At 36.8% G+C, this 10,956-nt stretch overlaps 1 protein-coding gene across 2 annotated transcripts; it reads right to left on the reverse strand.

The window, feature by feature from the left end:
- Positions 1–1,753: 1,753 nt before the first annotated feature.
- LOC105954727 (putative disease resistance RPP13-like protein 3) lies at positions 1,754–6,224 on the reverse strand. 2 transcript variants are annotated; one of them, XM_088816762.1, is made up of 3 exons: positions 5,723–6,224; positions 2,631–4,889; positions 1,754–2,221 (listed from the first exon to the last, which is right to left on the reverse strand). In XM_088816762.1, the coding sequence occupies exons 1-2, from the start codon at positions 6,164–6,166 to the stop codon at positions 2,667–2,669; spliced, it is 2,667 nt and encodes an 888-aa protein (XP_088672888.1). In that variant the 5' UTR covers positions 6,167–6,224; the 3' UTR covers positions 1,754–2,221; positions 2,631–2,666. The 2 variants fall into 2 exon arrangements, with proteins under 2 accessions (XP_088672888.1, XP_012833863.2); XM_012978409.2 differs by having other exon boundaries at positions 1,754–2,242.
- Positions 6,225–10,956: the final 4,732 nt, after the last annotated feature.

Raw genomic sequence — 10,956 nt, forward strand, 5'->3', positions numbered from 1 at the left:
GATAATTACAACAAGCTATAATTTTTTTACACATCCACCCTTGTGGTTTCAAATTTAGTGGAATCTTCTTGATTATATGGAATATCATCACTTTTGTATCATTTTTATCCCATTCAAGCTCCACATTTTAAAGCAAGATGATCATAAGATGTGTTTTTTGACTTGTATGTATTAGATTGTAGTGCATGAGAAACTGTATTTTTATACAAAACGAGTACAAACTCAGCACATTCCACGTAATCTAGATAATTATGTTGAATTTGACACCATAAATGTGGAAATGTAAGAAGATTCATAGTTGAAGGGTAGATGTAATTATCCAAACAAGAGGATTTTTTTCTTAATTTGACCATACCTCAGGGGATGGTTGTAATTTACCTTTATTTATAGGGCAAATGGCAAAAAGGCCCATCACATGGGACTTAAATGCATTTTGGTCCACAAAAAAAAACAGTCTCTCAATTAAGCCCATCCCCATGTCTTTATTCTAAAATACCTTCAATAATATAATTCTTATCAATTCCACCCATTATACTCTAACTTCCTTAATATTACACATTGACCCCGAATTTAAACAATATATCACATTAACCTCAAAACTTTTTTTTTTGAGAAAATAATTTTTTTTCTGAAATGTTTTTTTTTCCGACCAGATTCCGGCGTTGACCGACGGAGACCGCCGGTCTCCGGCGTTGACTTTTTTTTTTTTGAATTGTTTTTCTTAGAAAAAAAATATTTTAATTAATATTACTGTCTTGGGTGCTAAATTACTGTCTCAGACAGTAATATTACTGTTTGGGACAGTAATATTATTAATATTATTGTCTAAGACAGTTAAATTACTGTTGGAGACAGTAATTTAACATCCAATGCAGTAATATTAATTAAAATATTTTTTTTAAGGAAAAAAATTAAAAACAAAAAGTCAATTAACAGTTAAATTACTCTCTCCGACAGTTAAATAACTGCCGGAGACAGTAATTTAGCAATGAATACAGTAATATTAATTAAAAATATTTTTTTAAGAATAAAAAAGTCAATTAACTGTTAAATTACTGTCTCCGACAGTTAAATAACTGCTGGAGACAGTAATTTAGCAACGAAAACAGTAATATTAATTAAAATATTTTTGAAGAAAAAAAAGAAAAAAAAAAAGAGTCAATTAACAGTTAAATTACTGTCTCCGACAGTTAAATAACTGCCGGAGACAGTAATATTAATTAAAATATTTTTTTTAAGAAAAAATAAAATTATAAAAAATAAAAAATAAATAAAAAAAGTCAACGCCGGAGACCCGGCAGTCAACGGCAGTTGACCGGCCGGAAAACAATTTCAGAAAAAAAAAAAATTCAAAAAAAAAAAAAAAGTCAACGCCGGTCAAAGGCGGCGACCGGCGGTCTCCGGTGGTGGCGGGTCAAAATTGGGGTCAAAATTGAAATTAGGGTTAAAATTGGTTAATTGATGAAATTGAGGTGTAAATCATGAAATTAGAGTTAAATTGAGTTTCAATGAATTGGGGTAATTTTGGTATATATAAAAGGATTTTCCTTATTTGCAAATAAGTTTGAATGGGCTGGATTTATTTGAAAGACAAAAAAGTTGAATGTCCCTCTTTTAATTAAGTGCCCTTGTCATAAGCCTATTTGCCATTACCCCTGATTTATAATACATATGAGATGGATGGATGGATTCATTGATGAAAGAAATATAACCTCTGAACCTAGAATAATAAAGATGGTTGTTTAGAGACTTATGCAGAAAAACACCTTATATTAAATTCTTGGAGATACTCCAGAGTTTTTGTTGGGTTCTAAGAGAAAATAGAAAATGGGGTCTTTACTCTTTATAATACATATCTAAGCGACAGTAAAAAGAAACATAGAAGACAATCCAACTGCAAACATAAAAGACACATAAAACATAAATCCAACACGGCCCATAAAAAGAAATCTATCAGTTATCACACACAGAAAATAAATCATATAAACAAAGCTTTCATTAGCTATTTTTTACCAGCATCCTCCGGTTCTTGAATGGCTGGCTATTATGAGTTCCGAGAATTTCCGATGATTGTTTTTTTCTCCTTTGCTAGTGATCGACTGCTTCACCGTCTTGTATCTTTGCATGTTTTCGTACCCATATCATTTGTAGGTTCTGAATTTTGAGCGTCGGCTTTAGCAGGCTAATCGGCTTTGTTTTTACACACCTTGTACAGTTTCCTCTATTTCCCCCCAAAATGCACCTGTTAGATTATAAATAAATAAATAAATTGCTGAAAAAGGAATCTAAAAACTGGGAAAACAATCAAAATTATAAATTAGTGGGATTAATATCACTCGTTATGACATTTTCTCCGCCCTTGACGAGAGAAATCTGTTAATACAGAAATTCTTGGAAAGCGGATTTAAATGATCACATCAGACATATTCGATTGTTCGAAGTTTACTCAAATGAAATTTTGCAAGAGATTACGGACGCCCTGCATGGTTCTTAAAGTTGTAGAATCATTCTTACGCGAAAAATGTGCTGAATAGTTACTACATATAAACACTGAAAACACCTAGAAATATACATTCCACCATCACAGTGTCTGCAAAAAAAAAGCTTGACAAACACGATAATTGACGTACCTGCTGTAGGATATTATAGTTCGATCGAGCGGTTAATTATCGTTCGTCTCCAGGAGCAATTACGAGCTTAAAACCACCCCTTTTAGCCCTATGCTGCTGCCCTTGCATACATTCTTTTTCCTCCTCGATTTTCCGTGCAGAGGCTGCTGCAGTTTTGCTGACACGTTCGATGTTCAATATCTGAAGGCTCTTGTGCAGCAGAAGTGGAATTTCTTCAAGTCTCTCGCAGTTTTTCAAGACAAGACATTTCAGACCGGGAAAACAATCATTCGAGGCTGTCCAAAACTTGAGATCCGTTCGCGCAATGAGTAAGAATTCAAGAGACGCAAATTTGCCTTCGACACCAGCTTCCCAGAATTTCCCTACGAATGCAAAGTCTTTCAGTTTGAGCACCTTTAGTGCACCGAGCTTTCCCAATGTTGACATATGCTTCCAACTCAAATGAGTGGCCGACAATTCCAAGATTTTCAAATTCGGCGGGAACCTATCTGGTTGAGGTAGGCGGCTCAACGGGTTCTCGGATGTTACGTCGGGAAATACATCGTACAATAGCTTCAACTTCTGAAGACGGTTCAGTTTTCTGAAGCACCTGCTATCGGAAAGAGTGTCCAAATCCCCGCGAATCCCCAAGTTTATTAGGTTCGGGGTTTTGTTGAACAATTCTTCGGTGCAACATTGGGTCGATAATCTACTGAGCGATTGGAGGTTCTCTGCAGCTTCACCTTTCAATTCACTGCTAAGAGTAATGGCTGCTTTCGTCTTGAAATGCCTCAACTGCCTCATCTTCCATATATTTGCTTTGATTTCAAATGTGCGCGATATTGTGTCGATTCTGATAGTCTGCAGATTCCATAGTTTGGATACGGCATCGGGAAGAGACTTGAATTCATCGCCGGACAAAGCAATGTACCTCAAATGAATTAGTTGCGTGAGCTTAATGGGGAATTTCGAGAATTTTATAGGGTTCGCATCTAAAACCCTGAGCAAGTCGAAGGCCTCGGGTATCGATGGGATGTATTCTAAGGGCAAGGTGATGGTTTCCTTTGAAAAACACAAAAAGGAACGAACTCTTGGGCCCTTTGGCCTACCACGGAGGAAGTCTTGGACGTACGAATGAATACAAATTCGGCGGTGCTTTTGTATTTCGGAAACAAGAGGGTCGAAAACACCGTTGGATTTCTTCACTTCTTGAAACAAATTCTGCTTTTTAATTCCAGCCTCGGCTTTGCAGAACTCGCGGATCATGTCGTGCATACGGCACACTTTAATGCCACCTTCGGCCTTTGCTTTCACAACCATGACTAAGTTCAAGTTTATAAGATCTTTCAAATTGTCCTCCGCCACTTCCTCCAAGCTCTTCGGTGGCTTCTGTTTAATAAATCCTTCAGCAATCCACAAGCGGATCAACTTCCAGGCATGGATCTCGGTATCTTCCGGAAATACTCCCAAATAAAGGAAGCAGTCTCTCAAGTCGTGAGACATTTGTTTGTAACTCAACGCGATAATATTTTCCGTGCGTTTCTCCCTGTCCCCCGCGAGATACGAATTCACGCTAGCCGATACCTTTTCCCATTCACTTTTCATCGCGCTACCTCCTTGCGGTGAGAAGCTTTCCACAAGCATCCCTCCTATCACGACTATTGCCAGAGGCACCCCACCGCATTGCCGGGCTATGTCTTTCCCAAGAGTTTTAAAGTCTTCAGGGCAATCATCGAGATTACGAAATACCTCTAGCTGAAGAAGCTCCCAACTCTCGGTCGAATTCAAGAAACGAAGCTGGTGGGGCTCCCGTTTCCGATTTGCGTGGACAGCCACTGTTTCGTGCCGACTTGTGATTAGAACTTTCCCCAATTTGTTACCCTTGGGCAAGGCCGCTTCGATATCTTTCCAAGCTTCGGTAGTCCACACATCATCCATGAACAAAATGAATTTCGGTTTCTCCAAATAGGATCGGACCGAACACGCCAGCTCGTTATCGGTCTTGCTAGACATTTCTACTTGGGTGAACTTTTTCAGAATGGTGAGAAATACATCCCTCCTGTTGAATTCTTGAGAAACGTCAACCCAAATCCTGGTCGGGAATTCAAATTGAACTCTTGAATCTTTGTATATTTTCCATGCTAGGGTTGTCTTTCCGAGGCCGGGCATGCCGATAATGGAGATAACTTCGAGTTCCTCCGATTCTTCGTTGAGATAGCTGATAAGCGTGTTGGCCTCGCCTTCAAAACCTACTATGTTGTCTTCTCTCAGGAGGGGAATCTATGCGAAAATGAAGAATCGTATAATGTCAGAAACTGAAACCGATGGAGTGAAGACAAATAGCTAACATTGTAATCCTAAACAAATTTTCATCGAGCGACACAACTCAATGCTCAAATGGATCAATGCCGATTGATAGAAAGAAAATGCACACAAGGCTACAAGCACATTTTAATTCTTGCCAAAACTACAAATTCTATGTTTTGTATATGTCTGTGCATACTTTATGCATGAAGTTTGGATCTAGCATGACAAACTATAACAACTAACTTTGAATTTTAGTAAAGTTCATTAAAAGTTTCATCGAAAAAGTAGTTTGAACATGATATTAAATATCTTGATCTCGTAACTTTGAAATTGATCACTAACTTAAACAAAATTGACACAATTACGAAATCTCCATCCACTAAGGCCTCGTTTGCTTACCTTCAGTAAGATGTTTGATTGTAAGATGTTTGATTCGTTCAATTAAATCTTGTACTAAATTTGTGAAATTCTGGTATTAAATGTAAATTGTCTAAAAAATCTTTTAATTAACAAAATTAAAATATTGTTTTAAGAACAAAATTGTTTTTTCCTTTTTTAATCACTCCTACACAATTAATGGTCGGGGAAGGGGTGCTACTAATTTAACCAAATAATAAGATTTAATTGCAGGCTTTAAGTATAATAGCGGATTTAACACGAATTTTATCAAGCAAACATCTTACGAACCCCTACTATTTAGTTAATAGAGTTTAAAAAATACATATCCCTAAACACTTCTTCATAACATATCAAACAAATCTTAAACAAAAATGTAGAAGAAAAAGAAAAAGTTTGTAGAAAATTACCTTTTTCGCTTTATCCTTGGTGTCTTCGTCGCCGGTGGCGGATGGATCGGCTATTTGCAAGTTAGCGAAGTTGATCTTGGCCCGCTCGAAGATGGGTTTGACCTCAGTTTCCCTGAGTGTCTTGACCTTTTTGGCGAGGCTGGCACCCTTTGGGTTGAGATTTCTGGACAGGAAATTCCTCTTCATCCCGGCGGCGGCCTCCACAAGGCAGGTGTCGAGTGTGTCCTCCGCTTCGTGAACCACGTCCCTAATCTGAGTCTCGAACTGCCGGAAAAGTTCCCCCTTTTCTCGCCGATTGGCCGATTGGACGAGGAATGCTTTCATCAAATCGAGCTCGTTCTGCAGCTGCTTCAGCTCTCCTTCCGCGCCGGAGATGAGGTGGACGTGGTCGGAGAGCAGCTTCTGCAAGTTTTCCAGCAGGAATGTAATCGCCGCCTCCGCCATTTTTTCAGATCTCAGATGAACTTCGAAGAGGAAGAGTCAACTGCTAATACAGAGAGACGACTTTTGAAGAGAATATGAGAAAGTAGAGCCTGTTAATTCGTGATTGGTGGAAATAAAAAATATCCCAATTCTGTAGGCGGGAGAAAGATAGCCAGAAAATAAATGTTGTGGAATGGGTCAAAGTTGAAGTGTGAACTGAGTAAACGACCCACTTCGACGTCAAACTTGACTGTTTTGCCAAGTCCAGCTCACCCATTGATACTTCATCAAGTGAAATGGATTTTTTTTTTTCCTGTCAACTAAACGCAAGATATTTATTAATTTTAACTTCTAATCTTTTGTACCCATTTATTAACCCACAATACTGATTTTAAACTATGTAGTACGGACGTGGGAACGCGAACACGGCGAAACGAGGAAACAGATACAGGAAAATTCCGTTTTTCAGAAAAAAATGGATAGGAGAAACGAGTGGAAACCTGTAAATATTAAAAATATAGAGGTACATTCGTAACTTCTAAAATAATATTATGACGTTTAATATATATACTTACCAACTTACCATCAATCACATATTTGTATCCACAAGTCATATATAATTTACAAGTTTCAATCCAAATTATCATTTCACAAATTACATTTGGGGAAGAAAATATTAAAACACTACTGGAAGTGAAAAATAGATGTAAAATCGAGGATTTTTTTAAGCGTGTGCAATTTTGAGTTTTTAATCAAAATGGGTTTCGGATTTTTTTTGTGAAAACGTGTTTCTATTTTTTTTATTGTTACAAGTGTCATGGAGTTTCGGTTTTCAAAACGTGGAAACCCTTGTGAATAGAAGTTTACATGCATGATAGATTTTAAATTGAAGTCCCCGCTACCCTCTTCCATCTACACTCATTACTTTTAGTGTTGTTTGGATTCCAATTGTAATATTTTTTCTAATATTTAAACTTAAATCAGAGAAAATTATCTAACCTTGAAATGTTTTCATAGAATTATTTGAAATTTGAAGAATAGAAGTCTTTACTTGTCTAAAAGAGTTGTTTGGTAGATTTTGTCGGGGTAATTGGCACTTTGCACCTTCGAATTACATACCTTTGGCATTTTGCACCCTCAAATTAAAAAAATAGCACTTTGCACCCTCTAATTAGTATTTACTTGGCACTTTGCACCATACTACACATTTTGGCTAAAAAATTGACCTATAACCGCTTCTATGGGTTTCAAGAGAAGCAACTTTGGCCTTTTACTACAACTGGGTATATTGGATGAAAACAATAGATTCATAGAATCCCTAAGAAGAAGCTCTAATATTTTTTTCTTCAATCCTTCCAAAATAAATCTTATTTTGCCCTAATATGCTAATTTATTAGCTATAACTTAAGAATAGTTGGAGAATCTACACAAGAAATCAACACTGAGATGCTTTTAGATAAAAAGATTATCTATAATTTTGTGAACTTTGTATACTAATATACATTGGTTATTGTTCTTTGTGCCTGGTCATGGAGAGGGGTTTCGTCGAGTTTCACATGAATCAGGATACAATGGGATTTTATGATTTTCCTCCTCTTCTCTCTATGTGTTCATTATTAAAAAAAGGGAGGGGGGGGGGGTCTTCTCTTTATCTATTCGTTGTTAGAAATTTTGGCAGCAACTCTACTATGAATATTAGTGAGAGGCTATGGGGATTTCCATGGAAAATGTTCGGTCCCAAATGAGGTCAAATTATTTGATTGGAGGCTTCGTAAATAGACACTTCTTAAAGTTGCCGATTTTACTATTTGTGGATGAATTATATCATGTTTGCCATCATCCCTCTATTCACTATGTTTTTCAATTATGAGTTCTTTGTATCATAATACAAGTCATGTATGTAATCTGCAAACAAGTTGTGATTCAAAAAATATTTGATACACTTGGCTACTACATCTCAATCAGCAAGAATTTATTGTAAAGATTAGAGCTGAAAAAAATGGAACAAATAGCTTAGAATTCATAAACTTTGTAGATTTTCAATTGAGAATGAAGAAAGAAAAGTAAAAGAACGATTTCTAAGTTTGTGGGAAATTATAAAGACAAGTATGCGCCTCTTCTAACCCATAAAATAGGTTGTAGGTTCATTTTCTAGCCAAAAGTTGCATAGGGTGCAAAGTGCCAAGCAAATACTAATTAAAGGGTGCAAAGTGTCAAAGGCATGTAATTCGAGGGTGCAAAGTGTCAATTACCCGATTTTGTCGTATTAAAATACAAACTTTGGTCGAAAAATTTGACCTAAAAAGATTTATATCACCAGGAAAAAAAAAAACCTTGCATCTGCAGTGACTGGGGGCAGTTTTTTTTTTTTTTTTTTTTTTTTTTATGTTTTGAAATCATGTAAATGAAATAGGGTTGTTTTAAGAAGTGTAAACAAATTTGAGTCCGTCGCCACGTGGTGTGGCGACTTCAGGACGCGTCAAATTAATTAATATTTTTTTCCCGATAAGGCGTGACACCATTACTGATGTCAGCACGGAGCAGTATGTTCAGCAGCACATCAAAGGTTTATTTGTTACTGCTATTTGGGGGGGTTATGTGTCATGATACAACTTCAAATTCTTTCTCGATAATATATCTTCGTCCTTTTGAAGATCTTGGTGTCCTGCGCACTTTTAGTTGGGGTAGTGCAGTTTTAGGGTACTTATATCGTAAGCTACGCACTGGGGCTTTACTGAAGAAAGTTGTGGACAAAGACGGCAATACTGAGTTGAAGAAAAGAAAAGTGAATATAGGTGGTGCGCTTACTTTGCTACAGGTAATAGGTTTTCTACACTTTTAAAATTTAAATTAATAATTGATCATACTTGGGTTTTTAATATTTTTTATGTTTAATAATTAGTGTTGGGCATGGTTAAGGATACATTTACTCGCTCCAGCAATACAAGCAACAATACTCAATGATGATTTTCCTCATCCTCCTTATGGTGCACGGTAAACATCTTATGTATTAATAATTTATTTATATGCAACTTAATATATTGACTTAGTAAAATTTCATACGATATTACAATTGGATTAGACCCACTAGTTACGCGCGGTCCTCGCGAAACAATATACATATTTATCATACGACGCTCGATCGGATGCTCTACCATTAGGTGGTTATAAGTTAACTGCATTTACGCTAATGTTTGTGGTCTATTTAATTGTACATTAAAAAAATGTTTCTTTTCTTCTAGTTTACATGGATGCCCTCGATCCCGAGTTTGGTGTTTCGCTTGCGCATCCTGAGATAGTGCATCCACAACTTTAGATGTCGAGGTGTCCTCTTATATTTACCGAGAGAGTTGAGATGCATCGTCTGATAGGGTACTATGCCAGTTTGAGACGATACATCATATTCCTCCACATCCTACTGATCACGATATTGAGATTAGATTGCATTCTTATGATCATCGAGGTGCTGGGAGGAGAGATTGGGCTCGTTTTCATATGATCTATGTTGATAGATGGAATTCCCGACTCGATTCTTTCGTCGAATATAAATCTATTGATATTAGTGAACCTCGGACATACCCAAGATACTACGAGTTGTATGAGAGGCACACGCGTCGTTTGATATCGCCTGTTGACAATCTTGATGATATTGGTTTTCAGGTTGGAAACCCGATTTTACTGGATCTAGCGTTACTTTCGATGTTTTTAAAAAATAAAATCATTTTTTTAAGTTTTTAAACTTGTACTGCCTTGTATTTCATAGTAATGAAGTTATATCCATGAGTCTTGCTGCTAGGCCAGTGTCTCAAGCCATCGTATTTATGATATGTATTTGGACAACGCTACACGGATGTATGCAGCTGGGATTCAGCATATGCGTAGAGATAGTGCTTCATCCAGCATACCTCCCATACCTCATATACTCTCTCCGACGCGAGGTAGACGTACCAGAAGACGCTCCAGCACTACCTAATTGGAGGATGCCGTGAGACATACGAGAGAAGGGGAAATATTATGCATCTACGTCTCCAGTACCTCGTGCTGAAGATGTTGCCGGTCTATTCGCTTCTTATACCCCCTTTTATGGACATGTTCCTATGCAAGGAGGTATGGATGATTTATCTACTACACACGGATTTATGGATATGTTCGGTCCGTCTACATCTCAGTACCTACGTTTAGAGATTTAGTTGGCCCATCTACGAATGATTACGTTCCAGATATGCCATGGTCCGATTCTCTAGCTACCCCATATCCTCCTGCTATTGATACTCAGTTCACTTTATGAGATCCACATTAGGAGCTCAACATGAGATATTCAAATCCCCAAGAGCGGGCGCGACCACAGTATAATGTTTCCCCGGTTCCATATCCAACGGATGACACCGAGCTTGTTGATGACATATCAGTAGAGCGTGACGTTCGTCAAGATGGTAGGCAGCAGAGGACTAGACAACCACCTACATGTGGGATTGGTGTACATATGTAGTAACTTTTTATGACTCTTTTATTTTGTAGAAGTTGTTTTGTTATTGTTTTGGCAATATTTGTTTTGTATGACTATTTTATTTGGTAAAATTCTATTTATTATTGTTTACGTATTTTTAAAGTTGTATACTTTTTTATTGCATTAATTTGATGATTGAGAATTTTACATGCTTATAAATATGCAATAGTTAATATCATGCTAACAAAAAAATATATCATTATACCTATTTTATGTTTTTTTTAAGATACAAAAAATACTAAAACTTCGAATAAAAAAATAAAATAAAAAATGTCGTGGCTGAAGTCGCCGTTGACCAAGGCGA

This window comes from Erythranthe guttata, chromosome 4 (assembly GCF_056151865.1).
Source record: "Erythranthe guttata isolate IM_541 chromosome 4, IM_541, whole genome shotgun sequence".
NCBI classification, from domain to species: Eukaryota; Viridiplantae; Streptophyta; class Magnoliopsida; order Lamiales; family Phrymaceae; genus Erythranthe; species Erythranthe guttata.